Genomic DNA, 27,985 nt, shown 5'->3' with positions numbered 1-27,985 from the left:
AAGGTGATAGAAAACAGAAAAAAGAACCAGTTAGAACTGAAGAATACAATAACTAAAATGAAGAATATGCTAGAAGGAATCAATAGCAGATTAGATGAAGCAGAGAATCGAATCGGCAATCTGGAAGACAAGATAGCAGAAAACACCCAATCAGAACAGCAAAAAGTAAAGAGAATTTTAAAAATGAGTATAGTTTAAGGGGCCTTTTGGACAATAGCAAGCATACCAACATTCTCATCATAGGGTTCCCAGAAGAAGAGACAAAAAGGGATTTGAAACCTATTTGAAAAACTAATGACTGAAAACTTCCCTAATCTGGCAAATGAAATAAACATACTAGTACTGGAAGCACAGAAAGTCCTAAACAAGATGAACCTGAAGACACCCACACCATTTAACTTTTAAATGCCAAAAGTTAAAGACAAAGAGAAAATCTGAAAAGAAGCAAGAGAAAAGCAGTTACTTTCACACAAGAGAGCTCCCATAAGACTATCAGCAGATTTTCAGTAGAACCTTTGCAGGACAGAAGGGATTGGCAAGCAATATTTAAAGTGATGAAAAGTAAAGACCTACAATCAAGACTACTCTACCCATCAAGATTATCATTTAGAATTGAAGGAGAGATTGAGTTTCCCAGATAAGCAAAAGCTAAAGGAGTTCATCACCACTAAACCTATATTACAAGAAACATTAAAGGGACATCTTTAAGAAGAAAGAAAAGATCAAAAATAAAAATAAGAAAATATAGAGGAAAAAAATTTTACTGACAAAGGTAAACAATAAAAGCAGCAGATAAACCAATTATAAAGTTAGTACAAAGATTAAAAGATGAAAGTAGGAAGACCATATGTAAATGCAAGAAATTAAGGGATACATACAAATGTATACAGAAAAGAGATAAAAATAATGACAAAACAAAAATGTTGGGGGATGAGGGAAAAAATGTAGTAATTTTAGAATGTGTTAGAACTTAAGCAACCGTTAAGTTAAAATAGACTGCTATAAACATAGCTTGATATATATGAAGCATATGGCAATAACAAAAAAACTTGTAAGAAATATACAAGAAATAAAGAGAAATTTAAACATAACACTATAGAAAGTCATCAACATACAAAGAAGAGAGCAAGAGAATAAGAGCATGAAACACAAAAATAGTCAGAAAACAACAAATAAAATGGCAATAACCACACACCTATCAATAATTACTTTAAATGTAAATGGACTAAATGCTTCAATCAAAAAACATAGGGTACCTGAATGGATACAAAACAAAGACCCAACATATACTGTCTACAAGAGACCCACTTTAGATCAAAAGACACAATTAGACTGAAAATAAAGGATGGAAAAAAATATTTCATGCAAATGGAAACAAACCCAAAAATGCTGGGGTAGTACTTATATCAGACAAAATAAACTTTAAAACAAAGACTGTAACAAGGAAGAAAGAAGGGCATTAAAAAATAATAAAGTGATTAACCCAACAAGATATAACTCTTATAAACATCTAAGCACCCAACATAGGAGAATCTAAGTATATAAAACAAATATTGACAGACATAAGGGAGAGATCAATGGTAATACAATAATAATTGGAGACTTTAACGCCCTACTAACATCAGTGGATAAATCATCCAAACAGAAAATCAACAAGGAAGCAGTGGCCTTAAATAACACATTAGACCAGGTGAGCTTAATAGATATTTTTAGAGCATTCCACCCCAAAACAGAAGAATATACATTCTTTTCAAATGCACATGGAACATTTTCCAGGAGAGACCACATGTTAGGCCACAAAATAAGTCTCAATAAATTTAAGAAGACTGAAATCATATCGAGCATCTTCTCTGATAATAATGGTATGAAATTAGAAATTAATTACAAGAAGAAAACTGAAAAACAGACAGACACATGGAGAATAAACAACATGCTACTAAACAATAAAGGATTAACAATGAGATCAAGGAAGAAATCAAAATATACTTTGAGACAAATGAAAATAAAAATACAACAACCCAATATGGGATACAGGCCAAAGCAGTTCTAAGATGGAAATGTATAGCAATATAGACCTACCTCAAAAAATAGCAACAACAACAACAAAAACACCTCAAATAAACAATCTAAAGGAACTAGAGAAAGAATAACAAATTCCAAAGTGAGTAGAAGGAAAGGAATAATCAAAATCAGGGTGGAAATAAATGATGTAGAGATTTTTCTAAAAAATAGGAAAGATGAAATCAAGAGCTAGTTCTTTGAAAAGATAAACAAAATTGATAGACCTTTAGCCAGACTCATCAAGAAAAAAGAGAGAGGACCAAATAAAATCAGAAATGAAAGAGAAGCGACAACTGACACCACAGAAATAGAAAGGATTTTAAGAAAATACCACAATTATATGCCAACAAATTAGAAAACCTGGAAGAAATGGACACATTCCTAGAGACATACAATCTTCCAAGACTGAATCAGGAAGAAACAGAAAATCTAAACAGACCAATAATTAGTCACAAAATTGAATCAGTAATCACATTGTGTTTCCTTAATTGGTCTAGCTAGAAATTAATCAATTTTGTTGGTGTTTTTTTTTTTTTTTTTCCAAAAACAGCTTTTGGCTTTGTTGATATTTCCTATTATTTACCTTTTCAATTTTGTTTCTTTTTGCACTTATCCTTATTGTCTCCTTTCCTCTTTCTAATTTTGGTTTACTTTACTCTTTCTTTCTACTTCTTAAGGTAAACCTTAGATAATTGATTTTAGATCTTCTTTTCTAATATAGACACTTTTAAATGTTTCTCTCTAGGCACTGCTTTAGTTGCATCTCATAAATTTTGATATATTTTCATTATCTTTTCTAACAATCTCTGCTTTATTTAATTGAACTATGTAGAAAAGGGTTGGAAAACTATAGACCATCTGATTTTAAATGGCCCATAGGCTAAGGAAAAATTAACATTTTTTAAGTCATTGAAGAAGGAGAAGGAAGAGAGGGAAGGAGAGGAAGGAGAAAAAGAAGGCGGAGGAGAAGGAAGTGAGGAAGAAGGAGATGGGGAAAAACTAAAAGAAGAGGAAAGGGAAGGGAGGTTCAAGAGTAGCAACAGAGATAGTATGTGTCCTGCAATGCCTAAAATATGTATTATCCAGCCCTTTACAGAAAAAAAAATATTTTTACTTTAAATAACCATATGTATTATGGTTAAGGGGACAAACCCTTAAGGGGACAAAAATAATCTTTTACATTTATACAGACAAATGCTATTTCTAATGTTCTTTACTCATCTGTGAATTTCCAGATTTCTCTCTGAAATTACTTCCCTTCAACCTGAAAAAACTTCTTTTAGCATTTCTTGTATTGCGGAACTGCTGGCAATGAATACTCTTAGTTCTTTATCTGAAAATCTTTTACATTTTCATTTTTTGTAAGACATCTTTGCTGGATATGAAATTCTGAATTGACTCTTTCCCCAGCTCCTAAAGAACATGGTTTCACCATTTTCTGGCCTTCATGGTTTCTGATAAGAAGTCCACAATTGTTCCCTGTATATAGTATGTTATGTTTCCAAATTGTTCCCTGTATGTAGTATGTTATGTTTCTCTGGATGCCCTCACAATCTTCTCTTTCTTAGTTTCTAAGGGTTTTATCATGATGCTCATTTGGAATTGACCTTTTTTGGGGGCGAAGGGGGATGTAGCTGAGCTTCTCAAATCTATAAATCCATGTTTTTCACCAAGTTTTGGAAGTCGACAGCCGTAATTTCTTTTTAAATTAAAGTTTTGGGGTGACCTTTGTTAATAAAATTATATAAGTTTCAAGCATACAATATATCATATGTATATTGCATTGTGTGTTCACCATCCAAAGTTAAATTTCCTTTTGTCACCGTATATTTGACAAATATACACCGTATATTTGTCACTCTTTATTCTTCTCTACCCACCCGCCAATTTGGTAACCACTAAATCGTTGTCCATATCCATGAGTTTCTGTTTGTCTTGTTCATTAGTTGCCTTCAGTTTTATATCCCACATATGAGTGAAATCATATGATTCTCAACTTTTCCTTTCTAATTTTGTTTTGCACGATAACCTCAAGATCCATCATGTTGTCGCAAATGGCAGTATTTCATCTTTTCTTATGGCTGAGTACTATTCCGTTGTATATATATACCGCATCTTCTTTATCCAATTTTCTATCCAAGGGCACTGTGGTTGTTTCCATGTCTTGGCCACCCTGAATAATGCTGCAGTGAACATCAGGGTGAATATAGCTTTACAGATAAATGTTTTCAAATTTGGGGGGTGGATACCCAGAAAAGGAATTGCTGGATCATATGGTAATTCTATTCTTAATTTTTTGAGGAATGTTCATACTGTTTTCTTTAGGTATTTTCCTGTCCCATTCTGTCTGTCTGTCTGTCTGTCTCTCTCTCTCTCCTTTTTTTGAGACTAAAATTAGATCTCTAACCTACATTAGACCTTTTGATATTATCTCACAAATCCGTGAAGTTTTCTTCATTTTTTCAAGTTTTCCTTGGCTTTATTTTCAAGGGACAATTTTACTTCTTCCTTTCTAATTTTGAACAACCATTGGGTCAAAGAAGAAATCAAAAAAAGAATTAAAAGATACCACAAGACAACTGAAAATGAAAACACAACATACTAAAATTTACTAAATGCAGTAAAAAGAGTTTTAAGAGGGAAGTTCAAGTGACAAACACATCAAAAAAGAAGAAAGATCTCAACTTAATTTTATACCTAAAGGAGCTATAAAAAGAATAAACAGCCCAAAGTTAGAAGAAAAGAAATCACAAAAATAGGAGCATAGGTAAATAAAATAAAACAAAATAAAATAAAATAAAATAAAAATAATTGGAAAATGAAACCAAAAGTTGTGTTTTTTGAAAAGATTAAAAAAATTGACAGGCCCTTATCTAGATTAAGACAAAAAGAGAGAAGACCTAAATAAAATCTGAAATAAAAGAAGAGATATTACAATTGATGACACAGAAATAAAAAGGATCATATGATACTACTATGAACAATCTATTAAAAGTCAACAAATTGGATAACCTAGAGGAAAAGTATAAATTGCTAGAGTGAGATTGGCATAAATTGCAACCTACCGAGACTAAATCATGAAGAAACAAAGACTGAACAGACCTACAATTAGCATGGTGATTGAATCAGTAATCAAAAACCTTCCAACAAAGAAAAGCCCAGGACCAAATGGCTCTGTTGTGAGCTCTATCAAACATTCAAAGAATTTACATCAATTCCTCTCAAACTCTTCCAAAAAATTGAAGAGGCGAGAATACTTCTAAACTCATTTTGTGAGGCCAGTATTACCCTGATACCTAAGCCAGACAAAAACTACAGGCCAATATTCCTGATGAATATAGATAGAAAAATAATTTTAGATTGTATCCTGGACATTGTAAATATTATGTTGTATAGTCTGAGTTCCATCATATTCCTCTGACAAATGTTTTTGTTTTAGCTGGCAGTTAACATGGTTAGATTAGATTTGTAAGCGCTCTCTTATCTTCTGTGGATGATGGATGATAGCTAAGGTCAATTCTCTAAGCCTTTGCCATACTATTTTGAGTCTGTCATGAAAGTGCATGATTCAGTGTCAGCCTGAGTCTTGTGCAAGATTCATACACAGAACTGGAGAATCTCCTTCCCTCTTCTAGATTTTCCCCTCACTCTTCATCATCTGGCCATATTTAACCAGGCTACTTCCCTGATTCGTCATCCAGAATGACAGTGGGCTTTCTATCAGAGTTTTAGGCATTTCTGTGAGTTTTAGACATTTCTGTGAGTTTTAGGCACAGCTGTGGCTGTGACCATCATTGGGTCAGTTATGAAAAATGAATTCATTCCATGTCAGTCAGTTGCTCCAAGTTTAGACTCCCTTCCAAAATCTGCCTGTCTTTGCTTAGTCGCAGAACTTTCTGGTTGTTGAGGAATTTTTTTTTGTCTCGATTTGGTTTGGGGGTTGATTTGGCAGAGGGGGTGTATTTTGAACATATTACACAGTTGTTATTTTCAGTAATTTAAAAATGCTTACTTTTGCATATAGAAAGCAGATCTTTTTTATATATATAATATATGCATTTAAGGTTTTATCACAAATTTAAGTATGTGGTATTTCATTAAAAAGTTTCTAATTTTCATTATGATTTCTTCAACTTATGGGTTTTTAAACATTAGATTGTTTATAGAGATCATTAAATATCATTTTCTAGTTGCCCTTTAGTGAATGATTTCTGTCAGTTTCTCCTATTATTAATATCTTGCATTAGCGTGGAACATTTGTTACAATTGATGAGACAATATTGATACACTATTAACTAAAGTCCATGGTTTACATAGGGTTCTTTCTTTGTGTTGTACATTCCGTAGGTTTTGAAAAAATGTATATGATATCTACACTTACTATATCTATAATTACAGTATCATTCAGAATAGGGTCACTGTCCTCTTATATTTTTACTGGTTTCCCTAGAGATTAAAATATGTATTCCTGAATTATCAAAGTCTAAATTATTTGTATCAGTTTAGTACAAGGACTTCTGTATTTTAAATTTCTACATATCTTAACCCTATAAGACATGGTGATTCCAAAGTAGACCAAAACCATAAGTGAAAAAAAATTCTTTTTTATTCTCCTCAGGTACAGGAAATGATAAAAAACAGAGACAAAAGAGCAAACTACAAAGAATGAATCTCTCTTCAACATGGTTTACAACCATCAATGTCAACACCGTGTTCTGATTCCCACTCAAAAAAATGGTTTTTGAATGGTTATTAGTAGTGACTCCGCCTAAATGTGTTCTTAATTTTTTAATAAAAATCTACACAGTATCTTTGGAAAATTCACATAACAGTTACCAATACCTCTGGCTAATCATACAAAAATATACAACTGTTATACTTATCCATGCAACAGTATTTCCATAGTCACTCCTCCAAAGTACTGAGCGATAATAAGTTCACAAATCCCAAAGAAGATCAAGAAAAGAATATTAGCAATTTATATGCAATTCTCTTAAAGCATACAAATCTAATGTCTCCAAGCTCATAACATTTTCAGGCAGAAAATGTATGAAAAATAATTTGCAATAGCACTTTTTTTCTCTCTTAATGGAAGATGATTGTCGTAATATCTCTTCTTGTTTCCTAATACTTCCAATATATTTTTACTATTTTCTTCTTGACTTTGTCTCTTATATTCTGCCATTAGTGGACATAATTTAATCTATTCCTAGGGACAGTACCCTTTTGATTTTTAACCTAAAGCAACATTCAAACATGTTATACTACTCTGTACCCACCTATGGGAGAGGCAGAATGTCGCTTCCTCATTACCTTTATTCCCTGAAGAGTATGTACACCATGTGGAATGTGTAACCAGTCAAACTAGTATTTAAAAACAAAAAGTCTTAACGAGGTCTGTCTGGTATGAGGGTATCTGCCCAGCAATCATAACTGAGATGATCATCTGATACTACTTTTGTGAGTTGAAGCTTTCATTTAATTTCTATTTGGAAATGAAAGCAGACTTGATTCTTCATATTGTTTAACTGGTGGTTTGGTGTAATTATGCAGTCACATTACAATGGATTAAGCCTCTGCTTGAACAATTATGTACAAATCTTATTTTTTTATACCTGAGTTTTATTTCTAGTAATTATACCAAAAATCTTCTGCTTGTGACTTCAAAGTTTATTTAGTATTTCTTTCAATTATCCACAAAATGTGCATGTGCTCAGACTTGATAAATGTTCTCCACTCAGATGGAGACAGCTCATCTGTGGACTGCGGGCTGGCAAATTTATCAGATGAAAGCTGATAAATTTGTGGTGAACCTCTGGGAAAAGTTTAAGTGACATGACTAACCAGACCACACCAGCTATTTCAGTCCTTGGCTTTCTACGATACATTTTGCAGCTATCATTTTGACCTTTCACAGTGAGGCAGTCGACCAAAGGGATGGGCTTGGTATGGTTCAGTGACCTTGTCTAAACGTGTGTGAGTGAAAGGAGAAGGGAGAAAATGGAGATCGAGCCTCACTTTTAGTGAGTCAGGCTCTCTACTAAAAGAATTGTCTAGTGTAGAAGATCAATCAGCTAACAGTACTTGTATTCAGGTCTTAGTCCTTAAGTGGTAGGATGTAATCTCAGGCCAGGAATAAAGACTAAAGGTGAGAATCTGGTTCCAGATGACTGTGTACTTATGCTTGAATCTTCGTGTCTATTATTTACTTGGGAACATTTTAAGGCTAAAACTCAGAAAGAGATAACTGTATCTCCCAGTGCTTTATTAAGTTCTCAAAGGCAATTTTTTTTTTCTTGTAGAGTTAGCAGAATTTGCAACAAGCTAACACTAGAGAGTGGTAGTGTGGACTATTATTATGAACAGATGGGATTCCAATGGGCAGAGTTGAGTTGTTTGCCTAATTCTCTGTGCAATGTTGTTGTTGTTGTCGTTGTTGTTGTTTAAAGAAAAAAGCAGTCCTGGACATGGTTCCACAGTGTAGTGGTGCTTTACACTCAGAAGGTCCTGGATTCACACCCCAGTGGAGCTACAGTCCATGGTCTATGGCCATGCCACCCTGACCAAGCCTGATGTCTGATCTTGGAAGCTAAGCAGGGTTGGGCCTGGTTAGTACTTGAATGGGAGACCACCAGATATAAATAAAAATAAATAATTTTTTAAAAAGAAGAAAAAGCAGTCCTTCTCAAATTCCATTAAAAATATAGTAAAGATTTTCAAAAAGAACTAAATCCATTTCAATACTCAAAGCAGGAAGAAGAAAGACTAGAGATTTTTATGATTTCTGAAAACAGAAAGCAGATAGAATAGCAATGACAAATACACTAGGGGAGAAGTCCTACCTCAGAACCCACAAAGGTGGCTTAGTGAAGGGAGAAGATGTTTATCCAGGCAGAGTCTCAGAGATCTCCATGCTCAGTGTGGGCAGGTACAGAGTAAAGGAGTGAGCTGTGAGTAACAAAGGACTTCTCCTTTTAAACAACTTTTATAGACTCTATTTTAGTCACCTACTACCAGAGCCACGCCTCGTCATCATCATAGTACCCTATAGTGAATCACTCATATAGACAAATTACACTTCCAGAAATGACATTGAACCTGGAGAATTTTATAGAGAAGATTTGTGTCGAATTTGTAATAAAAAAAAAGTGGAATAATTGTCCAACCTTCTAATTGTTCCACAGATTGATCAAGTAAATTGTGACATATCCATGCAATAAAATTGTATGCATCCAATTAATGTTACTATACTTATTGCTTAATTATTTGGATGCATATAGTTGGATATACCCTATATCATATAACAACATACATATACATACGTAACAATGTACATATACATAAAAAGAGTTAAATAGAGAAAAAGAAAGACTGAAAGAAATAAAAGAATAGAAAAATATGAAATCTTGGAAAGCCCTTTTTAGGCATAATGCCAAAGGCAGAAGTCATTAAGTAAAATATTTATATAATAAACATGAAATATTTTAATAAATGTACGGAAAAAAGTTAGCAAAAAGGCAAATCATTAACTAAGAGTAAAAGTTGCAATGAATATGGCAGGTCAATATCCTAAATCTGTAACAAGTTCCCACAAATCATAAATACCCCCAATCAAAGAAGAGGGCCAAGAACATGAATGGGGAACTTATTGAGGAGAGTATGTAAATAGACAAAAAAAAAAGTATAAATTAAAACAAAAATCAGATACCAATTAAATATCTTTTACAGACAAAAAATTTTAAAGGTAACTAATCTGGATGAAAGTGCAGAGAAATGGGCACTCTTTTACACTGTCATCAGAGGTATAAATTTTACAATCTCTCTGGAATGCAATTTGACTGCATGAATACAAAAACTTTAAAACAAACATGCCCTTTAGTCAGAAATTCTAATTCTAAGACTTTCTACTAAGGAAATAATAAAATGTGGTTAAAATTTTATTACAAGAATATTTTCCATGGCATTATTTATAATATTGAAAAACTGAAAATATGAATTTTCAACTTGAGGAATTCCATTAAATACCCAGTGGCATAGTCATATAGTAGGATATAACACATTCATTAAAATTATGTTGTAGAATAATCCCAAAGGGAAATGTATGCATCATATTGTAAGTAAAAATAACTGGCTTAAAAAACTGTCAATAAGTATGATTCCAATTATGTAGGGGGGAAATGCAAAAAGAAAGATAGAAAGTACCACGAGTGTAAGGATTTTGTCTGTTTTATTCCCGTTAGAACTGAATCTGACATATAGTACCTCAAATAGTTCCTGAATGGGTGATTCTATACCAAAATGTTCATTGTGTTTGTCACTGGTTGATATATAATTATTCCAGAGATCATGTTTTCCCTTGGGACCTCTCATGCCCAAAATGTAAAATTGTGCACAACATCCTTAGCAATATCTCTGCGATAAACACAGCAAGTGTCATAGACTTGTCCCTTAATATTGGACATCAGAGATATGTAGTCACTAGAGAATTGAGTGGACCTGGGCACTTCAGGAACATCGTTTTGGGGTTTGCTCATTTTTTTTTAAATATGTAAGCTGTGCTTTAATACCATTTAGAAAGTTATGCTAATTGTCTAACTACACGCAAACACTACAGCATAGTAGTTAAGAGTGCAGGCTGAGAGGACAGACTGACCAGTCTTTAGCTCTAAACAGCTCTGTGACCATGAGCTAGTTACCTCTTCAACCTCCAGCTCCCTCATCTGTAAAATGAGGAGTAATAATAGTATATACTTCACATGGCTATTGTGAAGAGTAAACTTGACAATGTTTGGGACTTTTAGTAGGAACTGAAAATATGGTAGACAACATTACAATTTGAGAAGTTTTCTTTCCTGCAACTGGTGACTAGAGCAAAAGGCATTTTGTAACTCACATTCCTAATTCAGAGAACTTCCAGGTATTGGACTAGTCTCTTTTCGACCCATTTGACACTACGACTCCATCCCACCCCCATAAAAATGGATTTTGAGTGAAGGGTATGTTTAGCTGGGGTAGTGCTTGTGAATAGAAACATTCCAGTGGTTTCTTGTCCCAGAGAAAAGTCTCCTGAGGGTTAAAAAGTTTGAGGGTGTGTATAGCACCAACATTTTGTAGCCTGGTTAGAAATCACATTAGTCACCAGCTTCGTTAAATTGCTTTGCAATAACCACAAAGAAGCAAAAGCAGTGGAGGGCGATGGTGCACTGACTGGTATGGCCAGGCAGGAAGGGGATAGGTATACACCTCCCTTTAGTTCCAAGTTCCTGAAAAATACAGAAGATGGGTCTATCTTGAAAACAAGGGTCTTGGAGTGTAGATGATTGTGGAGGATGCAAACTGACGTGTTGGGTGAAAACTCTCATCAGCCAGAACTGTACGCCACCCACAGTCTACACTGAGGCTGCTGGCAGCGAGCCAGATGGTGGATGGTGATGATGACCAAGAGGAAAGGACAGCAGCCTCTCCAGGGCCAGCCACATAAGACAATGTTGTTTCACTCTCAGAAGTGTATACAGAGAATGGGGAGGGGGCATTATTAAAGAGAAGACCCTCTACCTTCTCCCCGAAACTCTCAAACCACTGTAGTCTCAATTGCACTGATAGGAAGAAAATATCTAAGTCTTTCTAACTGAACTGACACTCTTAGTAATGAGAATTCTCTGATAAGCTTTGGAACTGGGTTAAAATGTGGTTAAGAAAAAGGAGAAATTAGCAGAACATATAAAACAATTATTGGAAAAATAAACCAATTGTACTTGTACATTAAGGACTTGAAATTCCTCATCTAATAAGTTGCAGTTATTGTCTGAAAATTAATCTTTTTTCTACCTAGTCACTTGTTTCTTTTCGTGAATTTCATATTCATGTTATCTGTTCTCAAAAGATTCATGTTTATTTTGTCCCTACATAATCCTAGTAATAGAACTTAAAATGTCTACGATATGGAAACATATGTCCTTGTTTGCTTCTTTGCTACTTTATCACAAATGTTTCCAAAAGAGCACATGTTTTTTAATAACTTGCATGTTTCTCTTTGTATAATTGTAATATAGATCCTTTGTAAACATGTGAATTACAAAATAAAATAAAATTAAATTAAAGTCATCCATATTGCATTATCCAGATATAACCCTGTTAATATTTACTTTATAGTCTTCCGAACTTTTTAAGTCATGCATACATATGCGCATTTTAAAAATATAAAAGTGTGTCAAATTCTACAAACTATTTTGTAACCTGCTTTTTTCACTTTTAGCACTTAGCAGACCTAGTGTAGAGTGCTTGGTACATCAAAAGTTTTCAATGAATATTTGTCGAACAAATGAATGAACACATTTTTATGTCAAACATTTTTCTGTGGCATCCTTTTTTGTCACAATTGCATAGAATTCCACTGTGTGAATCATCATTCACACTGTAGCTGTATCTACCCAGGCCCTGGAGAGCTGAGGAGGAACAGGAGTGTGATGGACACGCAATCTCCCGTGCAGGCCCCATCAAGGGGGAACTGCTGCCCACCTGCTGGGAGTGCTGGCAGTTCTCAGCCCCATTGTCATCCCCCTTCAGGGATTGCCTCCACTACAGAAAGCCACCTTTCCAGGGAGACCCACAGCTAAGGACTGATTACAGAGGGGCCCAGTGCAGAACAATGGCGGCAGGCCATCGTCTGGCGTTCCCTGGGGCTGTGGGAAAGGGGTGCTGCCTGAGGCTGTCCTATCTACATGGTAACTTGACTTCTTTCTGCCCAATCCTATTTCTTCTCTCTTCCATGGGTGTTTAATCTCTAATAAACATACTGCACACGAAACTCTGTCTCAGAGTCAGATTCCTGAAAATCCTCGCCTGTTACAGAGCTGGCCCTGACTCACAAGAACTCCTGAGTCTATTAATTAAAGCATCCAGCAAATTCTAACATTACTGCCATTGTGCATTGCTAACACCGGGTGAAAAAACTATGGTGCATGTCTACCATGAGATGTTATGCAGTTATTAAAAAAAAATGTTTCTTTTGTTCAAATATTCTTGGTGCTGTGTATGACACATGGCGGCTCCAGAGGAAGGCAGGAAAGGGAAAAGAAGGGAAGGAAAAGAGAAGGGAGGGGAGGGGAGCATAGGGGTGGGAGGGGAGAGTGAGGGCGGAGGAAAAGAAGGAATTGGACATCATCAGAATTACCTGAGCCCCTTCTCTATACCTGAATTTCTTCCAATCTGTCTATTTCCAGATCTCTGGCCCCTTACCAGTCTTTGGATCACCTCAGTGTAAGCATTGATTGGACAATTACCATGCTCATTAATGTAGCATATGCAAGTTATAAAAACTGAAACCAGATAAACATGAACCAGCATGACTATGAGCAGTCAAAACAATAGATAGGTCTTTTAATGCACAAAAGCAGAATAAAAGATCGAATCAGACCAGAATGAAAACAAAAGCTCTGAGAGTATGTTCGAGGGAAGCTCAGATGTAGGAGGAACCATTCCAGAGGCGTGATGAGCTGAGCCCTGTCGAGTTGCTTCCATCTGTCAGAATCACACATTCCAAAGCTGCAGAAACCTATTGAACAAAAACTTCCTGTTACTTCTGACTTTGGGAGATAGGCTCAGGCAGCAGGAGGCTCAGCCCCTGTGAGAAGCCTCCTCCCAATCACAGGTCACCCTTCCCTTGTCCTGAAGGTTCAAAGAATTGCTGCAGGTTAGAAAAGCATCTCAGGCTAGCTTGGCTTGCACAGTGGGCCAGCACAGCACCAGGAGGAGGAGGACAGGACACCGTGAGTAGACTTGATTTCACTCTGCAACTAGGCTCTCAGTGTTTGGGTTGCTTTCTGGGGAGGGGAGCTAGCAATCTGGAAGGAAAAAGGAGAGAAGTTAAGTTCCTGATGAATTTCATTTCTTTCTTTTTCTTTTCTTTTCTTTTTTTATAATTTAGGACATTGTGACTGTACTTTAAACTATACATATTGATTTTTGAAACACTTTGATATTGTCCAGTTCTCAGAACTGAGATTAACCTTCTTCTGGGGTATTATTCAACTATCCTGATTTCAACCTCAAATTTTCTTCTCACAGAAAGACCAAGAAAAATGTAAGAATCCTGAGAAAAGCTCTATCTCCTGATAAATCTCAAAGACACATTTGTGGATCCCCAGTTTTCTTGTGAAGTCAGAAAAGCAAAAGAAATTTTAAGGAAACCAGTCATATTCTTTCTTAATAATCTGTATCTTAGCCTAGCAGAAAGGAAGTTTTCTGGTCTCCTGATAAGAAATCATTTGGTCCTGTCAACTCGTAAAGGGATTTGTGAGGCAATTTACACAGGTTACTTTTCTGCAAACAGTTCTGCTTAATAAATGTGTCAGTTGAAATAAGTCAACAAATTAGCTTTATCTATACAATGTCATTTTTACATAGTTTATTTTTACTCTTCACCAATTAGTTGATCCACCAGGATCTGCAGGTCCTAAGTGTATTTTTTGTTCTGATAACATTTTTGCACATAACACAAATTAAGTTTTGAATAATGCTAACATTATTTTATGTTTATGTTTTTAAGTTCAAAACCCCAGTTATAACCAGCATTAAAGATTTTTCTGACTTTTGAGTTTTCATTAATTGTAATGTCTTTTTTATATCAAAAACAATGTTTATTGACCATTTCTTGCCTGAAAAGAGTTGCTAAGCAGAAGAAGGAACCTAGAGTTTTATATATATACATATTTCAGTTATATATATAACTTGGGTTATACAGTTTTCAAACTTGGTGAAGAAATATTTTTTCTTTTGATTATCTCTTCTCAATGAGGAGAAAATTTTCTTTTTTTTTCTTTTTTTCTGCTATAATAGGCTTAAAATTTTTCTTTAACTACCTGGAAAGAATCATAAACTTTTAGGTCCAAAGGGGACCTTGGATATCATCTTAGTCAAGAAAAACAGAAATGAAATCTCAGAATTTCTTTTTTGATCTCTCCTCTTATATACGTACCCAGAGCAAACACTAATTAGCCCTAGAATATGCTGTACCCTTCTGCTGGAATCTGGGCCTCTTGGCCATGCAGGCTTCCCACATCCCTGAAGGGCTACTGTTTCCTAACTGGGACGGAGACAAAATTCGTGAGGACATACCGTAATCTCACATCCTCCAAGGATTCTCCATGGGATTCCTGCCCTGGGGCTGGGCATCCCACTGGCAAGGCCCATCCCTGTGATCCTCACTTGGCTGAGAGTACCTGAGCCCTTGCTCATCTTAGCCTGTGATTTCAGGTGGGTGGATGACTCTGAGATCATCTCAGCAAGCATCAGTAGTCTAGAGCAGTGCTGCCCCTTAGAATTTTCTGCAAGGATGGAAATGTTCCATGCAACAGCCACTAACCACATGTGGCTATTGAGCACTTGGTATGTGCCTAGCACAACTAAAGGATTGAATTCTTATTTAATTGGACTAATTTGAATTAAATAGCTACTTGCAGCTACTAGCTACCATTTTCATCAGAGCAGGTTTGGAGCTTTAAAGCAAGGAAAGCTAATGGGCGCTGTGATCTATGGGTAACATCTCCATGGAAACAAGTTCTTCTTTTCATCATTTCTGGGACTTATCCTACCCTAAATTTAAGTAGACCAGTAATTGTCCTCATGGGGAAAACTTCCACACCCATCTTTATTCTCACCTCTAACTCTACAACTGTCTACTTTTGTTCTAGGTTTCAGAGTCAGGGCTAAGGCAACAGTATATTGTATTTCTTCTTTCTTCCTTTCACTTTCTTTTGTTACTCCAAATTTCTCTAACATGAGCTAGAGCTTGTGGTGTGGTTTGCGTTACTTAGTATAACAAACTTGGATGCGGAAAAGAGGTAATGAACTTGAAAAATAAATGATCTCATGCTTGTTGGGTGAATCTCACTTCTTTTTTTCTTCTTTGAAAATTGGTTTGTTTAGTGAGCACTCAATGGTTTTTAGGTCTATTCAATTTGCCTGGAAACATCAATACTCTGAATATGAATAATATTTATAAGAAAACAAAGTGAATGAAGCATAAGTAAAAAAAGAAAAAGAAAGAAAACTCCAGTCTTTTAAAAAATCGGCACTCCTCAGCCAAAGAACTCCCAGTATGTAGAACAATATGAGTAAATCATCATGGTGCCAGGCCTCTGGGCAGTTTTCCACAGGGCGGGGCTCACAGAGTCTGTTTCTTACATGGAAACATTTTGAGGGAAGCTGTGCAGTTTCGGTCAGGGGCAATAGTGTTTCTGAAGTGGACAGCTGAAATTCTGCCCTCTACCAATCCTACTTTTTAATCCCATCCCATTTGCATCCTTTTTAGCCCCACGAGGTTAAGAAAAAATCTAGTACATGGGAGGAAAGCATGACTTAAATAACACAAGAAAGTTTCAGTAGACTCCATACTAAAGTAGCTCGTACATACTGGGAGCTAAAAGGAAAAGGAAGAGGGCACGACGTATCATATTATCAGGAGTCAGTCTCTATCCCCACATCATGAGTTAAAAGGTTTGTATTTTTAGGGTCTCTTTTCTTCTCCCTTTGGAAATATGGGAATGAGATCTGAGCCCATCATTCTCAATGAGGCATTGACATAGATGGTTCATGAGACTCAATGCACCTCTTTTACATGTAGTATTTGTATTCTAATCTGGAGCAGTAAAAGAGTAATTCCCTAGTGTGGGATTTTGGAAATTAAGGTAAAGAGTAAGGAAAACTTTGAATGGAGGGCGAGAGTGAAAGGCTCTCTCCTTGCCAGTTTTGTTATGTGACTTCCTTTGTGGCTTAACTTGTAAGAGAAAAGGGCAGGTTCAATGGCAGGGTGTTGGGAGTTTCTCTTAATTTTAAAGAAATATAAAGGGAGGAGGTATCTCCCTACCTTAAAAGGAAGGATTAACAACAAATTTAATATAAGTCTTAAAGGTCAGGAGATCAGGACTCAAATCTTGACTCTGCAATGACAAATCGATGGTCTTTGAGCAAGTCAGTGCCCCTCTAGGAGCCTTAATTTCCTCATCTGCACAATGAGGGGGCTGACTACCAAGCCTCTAAGTTTGTAGTCAGAGCTGATATTCTATCATGGTATGAATGAGCACATGACCAATAATGGACCTAAGATAAATAGACGCCTTACTTTCTCCCTAATCACGTACCTTCTCAGTAAGACAAAAACTATCCAAAGTGTAGACATCAACTTCTAGGTGTTTCACTCGTCAAATAATTTGCTAGTTTATAATTTTGTTTCTTTACTGCAATTGTTTGTCAAATTGACTTTTTTTAATGTGCAGCAACCTATTCCTTCGTGGTTTCAGAATGACTCATTAGACAAACCTGGGCGAAGAAAAGAGGTAACAAAGTATGAGGCTGGATTGCCATGGCAAAGGCTAGTAGGGAAAAAAAGCTATACACACATATCCACCAAACAGGATATGATTTGAGCTGCCCTGAAGAGCTGTTTGCTTAGCGCAAAAAGAGGAAGGTAGGAAAGAAAGGATAATTCTGAGCAAGATTAGTTGGAAAAAACAAGGAGTTTTTCAGCTGAAATTCAGAGGATGGTAAAGAATTCAATAAGCAGAAATGAGAGAAGGGATTCCAAAAGAAAAGACAACATAAGCACAACCTGGACGCATAATCAGGACACTCAGGGGAACAGAGGAAGATGAGGAGCAGGGCATTTGAAACCTTGATAGTACTGTCTTGAATACAAGCTAAGGAGCTTGTGCTTTATCTCTCAGATTGTCCAACCCATCTGCCGTGGGCTAAAAGGAGAATGGAATGGTTGGGTCTGGACAAACATTATAGATACAGGCAAAGAGAAGACATTGGTCTGTCTCCAAGAGATGAAAAGTCAAAAAGTTTGCAAATTCAAGTGCAATGGAGTTGAACTAGAGAAATCTAGATTTGAAGAGATCAGTCAACAAGAGAGAATGGGTAGACAAGTGGAATCATCTGGCAATAGGAAGTGAGAAGGCGTCAGTGGCAGAGCTTGTGGATGGAGCATGAGCTATATAGGGCTCTCCTTTGAATGGAGGCTACAGGGAGCTTTTGTGGGTGTTTAAGCAGGGAAGTGATACAAAATTAGAGCTGTGTTTAAGGACAGTGGATCTCAAGACTGATTAAGTGGCTGGCACTTAGAAGGCTTGTTTACCTTGTAAAACACCACAAAGTAGTGACATATTAAATTTAAAATAATTAAGTAGATCATTTTGGCCTAAATTTATACTATAAATTAGATTCTAGCTGGAGAGGTGGTAGCAAGCACTCAAGGTTTAAGAAAAATTTGTGAGAGAAAAATGCTTAAAATTATAAAATTTGACCATTAATTTTTCTTCAAATTAGGAAACGATTGCAATTATTCAATTTTGGCATCAAAACATGTTTCCCCAGTATGTGGAATACCTGTGCTCTGTAGGACCATTTGAGAACCTCTGCTTTAGAAGTTCACTCTGGAAGCACTGTGTGGAATGGAAATAGAAACTGCTGAATTCATCTGAGCTAGAAATTAAGGAATGGCAGTAGGAATTGGAAGGAAAGGCTAAAATGGCCTCAGGAAACAGAAAATAATCGTTTATATCAAAAAATATAAATCAATCCCAAATGAAGAGTGTTGTATTCAGGGTTCTCTACAGAAACAGAATCAATAGGACACATATATATATAGAGAGAAAGAGATTTGTTTTAAGGATTGGCTCACGTGGTTGTTGGGAACTAGCAAAATATGTAAAGCAAGCCAGCAGCCTGAAAATTCAGGTAGGAAGTTGATGTTGCAGTCTCGAGTCTGAAATCTGCAGACTGGAGACTCAGACGGGGTTTCTGTGTTGTAGTCTTAAAGGCAGAATTGTTTCTTTTTCAGGAAGCCTCAGTCTTTGCTCTTAGGCCTTTTGACTGATTAGATGAGGCCCACCCACATTGTAGAGGATAATCTGCTTTACTCAGTCTCCTAATTTAAACGTTAATCACATTAAAAATATGTATTTTCACAGCAATATCCAAACTGGTATTTGACCAACAGCTAGGTACCATATCCTAGTCAAGCTGAGACATAAAATTAACTATTGCAGAGTGTTTATTTTGATACTTCCTTATTAGCCAGGCAGAGACAAAACTGAAGAAGTTATTAACTTCTTAAGGCACAACTATTGCAAGCTCCAGAGGTCACCACAGTTTATATTCCGTATGTAGAGAAAGGCCCATTTGTCCATCTCTTTTGTCCTCTCTCCATGCCTGTCTTCTCTGGAAAAGTCAATAAATTCATAATGTGTGTTGTTATTGTTTTTGTTTTTTTAAATAGTCATCGGTGTAGAACTTTGTCAAAGTTTTTCTTTTCTTAATCAATATAAGTTCATTAGTCTGCTCTTATGCACGAGCATATGTAATAGTGCTCAAAGAACTCTAAAAGAAGCCAGATCTGATCATTTTCTTTCATAGGAATCATGTTGCCTTTCCTCTAAGTGTACCAGGAATGCAGGAGATTCCTCCAGCTTGTCTATTATGGAAGTAAACTCATTTGCTTCAGTTTTCCAGGAGACTTTCCTAGACGTTTTCCTCTGAATGAGGGTCTCATTGACTCAGAGACTACATAATATCAATTTACACATTTTAACCAGGGTTTTCCAACTTCGCTCTTAAGTGTCTTCTAACTTCCTAGGCAGCTGCCCTCTGAACTCAGTAATTTGCCTACATTTCTTTACTGTTAATTCCAGATTAGTAGTTTTCAACTACTTTGGGGCTAGCCATGTGGTTAGGAAGTTTAGAGCTGGTAAAGGGAAGCTTTGTGAGGCCCAGAATCCCTATTCTCATTTCAGCCAGATTCGATCTGTTTTTATAAGAGTTCTATATTGAAAGCGTATTTCCGTATTTCCTTTGAAAATGTGACTTTTAAAACACTAGTTTTACGTGCCTTCACCATTCATTAGTCTATTAGATCTGGTCTATCCGCTTCAAAAAAATTAGGCAAAAGTAAGGGAAATTAATATTGGTTGGGTTTTCACAGTAATCCTTTAAGTATTACAATCCTATTTAGAGGTAGAGCTCAACAGGATTAAGTAACTTACTCGAGGTCACAAAACTGCTAAACGGTAGAGCTAAGATGCAAACTCAGGTCTGTCCAAAGCGCATGTTCTTTCTACTTCACCATACTCTCTGACAGGCTCTACAATAAAAGTCTAGGCAAATAATTCACTAATATATTCATTCATTTATTAAAATATACACTTTCTAAAATTTACTTTATCTGCTCTTTTATTCAGCAAAATAATTTATTGAGTGCCTATTATGTGCCAAGCACTGTGCCACCTTGGACCTAGAAAGGCAAATAAAAAAGGGTCCCAGTTCCTTCTTCTTTTGAGACTCTTGCAGTAAAGTGAGGAAGTCCTTTATAGGTCGATAGAGGAAAGAAGGCACAAGGGGAGCAGAAGAGAGTCCTCCCTGAGTAATTTCTGCGTCAGGGAGAAAGCAGCCCCAGTACAGAGGAGAACCTCAAGAGTCATCTCTACATCACCTTGTAGTCTGGAGCAGACTCAATGGTAGGTGTTAACTATTCAGGAATGCTGATGGCATGCACAGAGGGCCCTCCCTTATGGCTGTGCTGCCTGGTACCTGACTCTGACCACACCCCAAGCACAACTGGGAAGCTTTTTGTCCTCTCCCTTGCCAAAAAAAATTTTCTCCCATGAATCCTTCCATAGAAAATAAAAAGTATACATGGGTAAGTCCTCCAGGCCTCTCTAGCAGAGCAGCCTCTGGGCAAGAGCAGAGGGAAGCTGGAAGGGGCTGCTTCACTTCAACCTAGGAGCCCTTGTCTATGGGATCAGCCACCTAGATCCCTCTTCCTAGGCACTAAGTGTCACCGGTACATGAAACAAAACCATAACCCAATACTCTGCCTTTCCTAAAGATCCTCCTGGTTATTTTTCATAATTTCATGTTTGTAAACAGTTTCAGTACTTGCTAACCATGTCTGCATGTTTTATCTCAGTGGTCACACAGTCCCATCAAACAAGTTGTGTTTCACCTCTTTTATAAATACAGAAGACACTGAGTGGCACTGCCCAAGGTTATACAGCAAGGACAGGCCAGACTGGCGTTTGCACCCTGGCATTCTGACAGCAGGTTCAGTGTGCTCACCATTAGATTACGGTCTCAAGACTACACTGTGAGCCAGCCACCAGAAGCCTACACTTGTCTCCCTAACTGCATCCCTCTTGGCATTTGTAGCTTTTTGCAAGGATGCAACAAAGCTTTAGGTCTTCTAGACACCACCATAGTCTAAATACAAGTGGCCAAGGAGCGGCCATGAAACGCAGACTCTCCCACTGATCGGCACATTTGCACCTTTTACTTCCAAGAATTTCAGTCCCAAGGGGAGGATGAGAGAGCTGCAGGTTTGGGATACACCTAGACAGACTTTTTGGAAAAACGCATGGGTGTAGCACTGAGTTTGGAGAAAATGTGCAAATATCAGTGCAGTGTCAAAGAGATAATAACCCAGAGAAGTGAGTGAAGAGAGGCCCAGTGATTCTGCCCTTTGCAAAGGTTAAGATCATATGAGCAGGGAAAATATGTCCACTCTCTCTGCTCCCAGGCTGGCAAGGAAGCCAGCCAGGTGTTCTTTCTCTGCTGAAAGTATTAGCTATGGGACAGGACTTCACAAACTGCAGAGTGTTATGACCCAGAGCCAGGCAGACCTGAGTTTGAATCTCAGCTTTCGCATGTTTAGCAATGTGGCCTTGAGCAAAGAAATTAATCTCTTTAATCTCTTTCCTTTATCTGCAAAATGACTAGAAATGACTAGATTCTTCCATAGACCCTACAAGAGGAGGGCAGCTCTGCTGGCACCTTGATTTTAGGCCAGTGAAACTCATTTCACACTTCCGACCTCGAAAACTTTAAGAGAATACATTTGTGCTGTTTTAAGCCGATAGGTTTGTGGTAATTTGTTACAGCAGCAATAAGAAACTAATACTTATTTTTGTCAAAATACCCATCTCTTAGGTCTTTTGTGAGGAGTGACTTTCTAAGTTATTCCATATGCCACTGATGCCAAGGGTCTGAAGGAGAAGAGAACGCATAGTGGAAAAGGAGAAAAATGTAGTGGTTCACCACTTTCGAAGATCTTGTCCATCAAACGATTCCTGCATTCCCTACTTCAACCCACAGCTGGGCTGCCTCTCTGCCATTTCCTACCACACACTTGTCTAGACCTCAATATACTTCTCTTTCCGCTCAAACCAATCTCCTATCTGCCTCCTTCCTTCTTTTCCCCTACTTTTGTCTGCATTTTTCTACCCTGATTCTGATTTGCAGTTCTCCCAGAGGATATTCATTTGTCTATCCCCGCTTTTTAAAACTCCGTTCGGCAAAGTTTTCTTTGGGAAAGTATGTACTTTATGGAATGTAATTGAGTCACTGAGGCCAATTCCCTTTCCAGGGTTCCTTCAGCTTTTTTCTGTACCAATAAAGACCTTCTTTGAGGCCTACCTACCTTCTTCCTCTACTCTATGACCCAATTTCCCCCTTTATTCTATAACGTACAGTCATTTTTGCATTGGATCCATGTTGCTATAATCACAATTCCTCAAAAGAACAAACTGTGTTGTTTCTGTTCCTTAGACCCAACTAATCATCATAAATCGGCAGCCACCTAGCAAATGGGTGCATAATCAGTAGTGGTTGATAATGGTAATGAATTCGGCCTCTTCAGATTTTTGCCCTTACTCTCTATACTTGTGTTGTCTGAACTTCTACCTTTCACGGTCTATTTACTTGTATTTCAAGTTTAGACAGTAACCCAACTGGTCAGGGCCAATAGCTGTGCATACCAGTAATGAACTTTACAATGTGACCGACCCAGTTGCATGAGTACGGTTCCCTTTTGGGAGGGTAGGGGTTGTATATTAACTCATTCATGGGACTCGGGGTCCTCTCAATCTAGTGCATAACAATCTCTGGAAAGAATGAATGACATTTCTAAGCACGAAATGACATTTCCAAGGAGAAAGAAATAAATGGCATTTCTACGCAGAAACTACACTTCGCAGTCTTGTAACAATGGCCCAGATTCTTCTATTCATTCAGTAAACATTGAAGGAGGACCCACTATGTGCCCAATTCCGAGCCAAAAACACTTATAGATTTTAACTCCTTCAATTCCCACAGCTACACAGGTAAACAGGAAAGGGAAGCATTTACAGATGTTTAAGATTACTTGGAAGGTTGTAAATACAATGAAGTTAAAATTCAGCAAGTTCTGAGTCAGACAGGCTTGTCTCCCACTGATCCCCACACAAACAAAGACTTCAGCCAAAGTGGCCAGTTTGCTCTTTCATGGGCTTCTGGCTCTTCCAGTGCTCTAGTCCCTGACCTTCCCTTTCCCTTTCCCTGGCATGTCACCCACACCACCCTCCTCCCGCACCCATGCACATCTAGTTTACTTATCAAAACCATACATGTTATGCAAGGCTTATATCTTCCTTCTTCTGAACTTCTTACATGTACTATAACTATTTAGACATATCTCAGCTTCCCTACTAGAACATAAAATCCTAGACTACAACAATCTCCCTTACGTATCTTCGTACATCTCAAAATGCAAGTTGTATCACTTAATACAGTTTGATTTAGAGCATGAATGCGAGAAGTGATTAGTTAATTAATTTAATTAGTAAAACATTGAGAGAGATGAATGGATTTTTCTCAAGGTGATTCAAGTGCAAATGCCAAAGTGATTCATTCAAACTCACTTACCTTCATGTTCCTTCCAGAGAGTCTTGGGGGAGGGAGAGGCCCACTAATTTTTAGTGCCACACAAAGCACTAAACATTGTAAATAATTTCTCGGAGCCAGTGTGGGCTGGAGGGATGAGCTTGGGCTCACGCAGAACAAAATCTGCAGCCAGCTCTTCCACTCACTGGTTGTATGACCCCAGGGAACATAAGTGACCAAATTAACGCTTTGTTTTCCCCATTTGCAAAATGAGCTTCCTCAGCTTTTTCCTTTTTCTACCTAATTGGGTATAAGAATTAGATGTGTCTATGTAAAGCATCTAGTAGAGTGGCATGTAGAAGGAACTAAATGTTAGCCCGTCTTTTCTCCCACTCTCCCTCTTATGTGATGGTATATTTTTTATTTGCCAACTATTGTTTTATTAATTCATTTTTAATTATAATTGACATACGGTATTGTTAGTTTCAGGCATACGACATACTGATTCAACATTTACATACCTTACATGTTGAATAGCTATATTGCACACCTGAAACTAATAAAACATAACATAAAAAATAATATAATTAATATAATATAACGACTAATAATGTACTTATTATGATGTTATTGACTCTATTCCCTATGATGTACATTATATCAACATGACTGGAAGTGTTATAGGTTTTATTTTATAACTAGAAGTTTGTATTTCTTAATCCCCCTCCTTTTTCTGCCCCTCTCCCTCTCCTCTTGCAACCAAAAATTTGTTCTTTGATTTCACTTACATGCGGAATCTAAAAAACAAGACAAATGAACAAAGAAACAAACAAACTCATAGATCTAGAGAACAAATGCCGACTATTTCTGAAGATAACAAAATATTCTGAAAATAATGGTTTTTAACAGCTGCCCATAATCCCTCTGGTAACCAACTGCCAAGTCTGGCCACGGGTTTACCTTTTGGGTTTCATACCAAGGACCATCGGTGAACTTTAGCACTGCCCACTCATCACTACCTCAGGTCTGCCCTTGTTGACTGTGGGACCTCAGTTTATCACTCAGAAGTATGTAGTCTGTATATTCCATATCTTAAAGAACTCCTGAAAGTTACTGATCAGATGCTGGCAAGCTTTACTTTTTTTTTCTTCTTTATAAAATTACAGTGATTACTGAGTTTAGTAACCCAATTTCCCCCATTGCTAAATGATTGCATGACTTTGGTTTGGATGTTTTGGAACACAGGAAGGCAATATGCAATGGTGTGACTTAGTCACGTTATGAAACTTGCAACAGATATGTCTCCCACCCTTATTAAGTTGTAATTGTCTCAACTGTGTGTCTTCAGCATGTGGAAAACCGTGAAGATGGCCAAGGACGACTCCGCTGTTCGTTGGTTCCAGGGCCTGCTGATTTTTGGAAATGTGATTATTGGTGTAAGTAATGAGTATTCTTAGACAATCTTGCTCTTCCTGTAATCATGATTTTAGATCAGTCAAAAGTGAGAGTTTAAAGGAAAATAATTATATAATTACTGGCTCCCTACATCTTTTCCCATTTTAAGAAATGCGTTAGTAAAATATGCTAGCTGGATTTTAACTATATAAATAATCATATATAACTATATAATATATCAAAAGACCGTGATTGAAAAAAATAAATATTTCCCTTACAAGTTTGAAACATGAGAATCTAAAAGGAGCCGTGTCAACCATGGTCAGCATCCAAGCACTTCTGCCACACACTCGCTCTGGTGATTTTTCCTGTTTCACTTGATTTGATTTCCATGGTACTCTGCCATTAAGGTTGTTGGGGGCAGATGCTTGTGTCTTCTTGTTATCTCACACAGAGGCATGTGGGAGTAGCTCAGACACCAGGCTGTGGGGTAGGGGCACGGTTGGTGGGAGAGCACCTGGAACTCAGGATCGCTGGCTCTTGGCCCAGCCCTGCCTCTGACTCCGTGTGACTCTGGACAAGTCTTTGCCTTTAAGGGTCAAGACCCTTCATCTGTAAAATACCGAGGTGGGAGAGGTAATGACCAAGTTTCTTTCAATGGTTTTCAGGCACCGATAAATTTGACTGGTACCACTTTAAATATTATAATCCAAGAATTTGGGTGATGGACCCGGGGAGTGGGTGTGGGAAGTTATCATCATACAAGAAAATGTCTTTTTAGTGTTTTATGCTCCAAGAACTTTATAGATGGTCTTAAATTGGGTCTTTTCTCGAATAACAATAAGACAGTATATGTGAAGGGAGGCGTGCAACCAATTAGTAGAATGGCAGGAGCTATTTGGTTTCCTGACAGTGAGGAGTTGGAGTCCATTGCTTAAAGCCTTTGCAGGGGACGGAGTTAGTCTCTCTTACCCACCCACCCCCACTTCTCTATCTTTTAACCAACACTGCTCTTCTGGCCACCAGCCTAAAAGAAACCCCTTTGCCCCCCCCCCCAGATGTGTGGCATCGCGCTGACTGCAGAGTGCATCTTCTTTGTCTCAGACCAACACGGCCTCTATCCACTGCTCGAAGCCACCAACAATGCTGACATCTTTGCGGCAGCCTGGATCGGCTTGTTCGTCGGCATCTGCCTCTTCTGCCTGTCTGTTCTAGGCATTGTAGGCATCACGAAGTCCAGCAGGAAAATTCTTCTGGCAGTAAGACCTTAAAACTCTCTACAGTTATCTCCTGAACCAATTGATGGATTGTTTCTTCTTCTCTGAGCACAATGTTTTGACTTTTAGTGGAGGAGGGGGAGCAGAGAGTGGCACGGGAGAAGGGGAAGACTCTCCCTTAAGTAAAGCTTCTCACGTGAGGGCAAGGACGCCCTCTGCTATTCCAAGTCCAGAAGATTCCAGTCCAGAGAACACAAATGGGAGACACCTGGGGGGTCGCCCTTTCGAGTATTTTTCAAATGTGTTTCTCCAACTGGTATCTATATGCACCCACCGGTACTCCCAGGAGCTACATAGGCCAAACAGAGTGAGGACTTCATAATTAGATTTTTTTCTCTTGACAATAAGTAGTTTAAAATATTATGTAATATGAATCAGAACTTGATATATAAAGATATAAAATACAAAATATGCATGATTTTTTAAGAGAAAGCATGAGCCTTTTCAGACATTTTTGAGCTCAAGGCTGATGATTTTGTAAGGTGACCTCCACTTGCCATTATTATACATCCACTCTGCTTTTGAGGGACCCTGGAGAAGCTCGATGCACATCACTGTAGACCACAGCCTCAATTCCCACCTGCCCGTGGAAGCTCTAACTCTGTGCACCCACAGAGACAATTTGGCCCCAAACCACAGACAGCAAGGTCATGCCCTGCCATTGTGGAGGAATTAAATTTCAGATATTTTGCAAAAATCAGCAGAGCTAAGAACCCTGGTGTTGGGTCTAGACCTCTCCAGTCTCTGCTCCCAAGCTGAAGACAGCAAGCAGTTTCTCACACAGTGATGGGGTTCTGTCCCCCACCACTCCCCTTCCTGAGATAACTCTCCACCAAATGTTGCAGGACAAGAGTTCCACCTTTATGGAACCAGTTGAGCAACATAAGGTGCTCACTGGTTCACCTCTCCTGTGACCCAACATTGTCTCGGCACCCAGGGAATGCAGACCATTTACATTCTCTGGTTCCTTAGTAAGAGTTAGTTCCAGGGCAAAAGCACCCACTTTGGGAGGGTGGGGAAAGGAATGCAGGGAAAGGAAGAGATCCTACAGACAAGCTGCATCTCAGTCTCGGTTTGGGGCTGTATGTGTTCCTGATACAGCCAGAATATCTGAGCTGGAAGGGAATATTTTTCACCATGCCCAGAAAAGAGAAGGAGCCAGAAACCTGCCCAGAGGCTGACGGGGAAAATGCTTGCACCTTATGCCTTCTTTCTGGAGTGTTTCTAAGGGGTTTTCTGAGGCACTTAGGAGGAGCCAGCCAAGCTCTTGACAAAGAGCAAGGCAGCAGCTTATCCAGGGGAGAAATGTTGTGAGGACTCTGAAGGTGGTCCTTTTGTTTACTCTCCAAAGCTTTTCTCTAGGCTGAGTGGTTAGGGCAGCAGAGGGTCCAGCTCAGAGAGCCTCCTCTGCCCAGTTTCCCCCGTGCTCTTCTACCAACACCAACCACAGTGTCCCTTCCTCAGAAGAACTCAAGGACCAAAAGTGTGTGCGCAAAGCTGAGGAACTCAAAGGCAGAACTCTTAAGTCTTCCCACCAGATTCAGAAGTCATTTGTTGTTCAG

The 27,985-nt window shown here is 37.9% G+C and overlaps 2 protein-coding genes across 2 annotated transcripts in view; both read left to right on the top strand.

Moving 5' to 3' along the window:
- Positions 1 to 18,014, top strand: part of CUNH3orf30 (chromosome unknown C3orf30 homolog) — a 24,718-nt gene extending 6,704 nt beyond the window's left edge. The window contains exons 4-5 of the mRNA XM_011355397.1: positions 17,337 to 17,396; positions 17,784 to 18,014. Coding sequence (XP_011353699.1) covers positions 17,337 to 17,396; positions 17,784 to 18,014 — 291 coding nt within the window. The remainder of the gene's footprint in view (positions 1 to 17,336; positions 17,397 to 17,783) is intronic.
- The window catches only part of UPK1B (uroplakin 1B), a 26,532-nt gene continuing 12,353 nt past the window's right edge, over positions 13,807 to 27,985 (top strand). The window contains exons 1-3 of the mRNA XM_011376208.2: positions 13,807 to 13,829; positions 25,100 to 25,187; positions 26,205 to 26,405. Coding sequence (XP_011374510.1) covers positions 25,101 to 25,187; positions 26,205 to 26,405 — 288 coding nt within the window. The 5' untranslated portion in view covers positions 13,807 to 13,829; position 25,100. The remainder of the gene's footprint in view (positions 13,830 to 25,099; positions 25,188 to 26,204; positions 26,406 to 27,985) is intronic.

The sequence above is a fragment of the Pteropus vampyrus genome, unplaced genomic scaffold, assembly GCF_000151845.1.
Source record: "Pteropus vampyrus isolate Shadow unplaced genomic scaffold, Pvam_2.0 Scaffold1, whole genome shotgun sequence".
Lineage (NCBI taxonomy): Eukaryota > Metazoa > Chordata > Mammalia > Chiroptera > Pteropodidae > Pteropus > Pteropus vampyrus.
The sequence above is the reverse complement of the archived record's forward strand: the minus strand, read 5'-3'. Positions and strand labels throughout refer to the sequence as shown.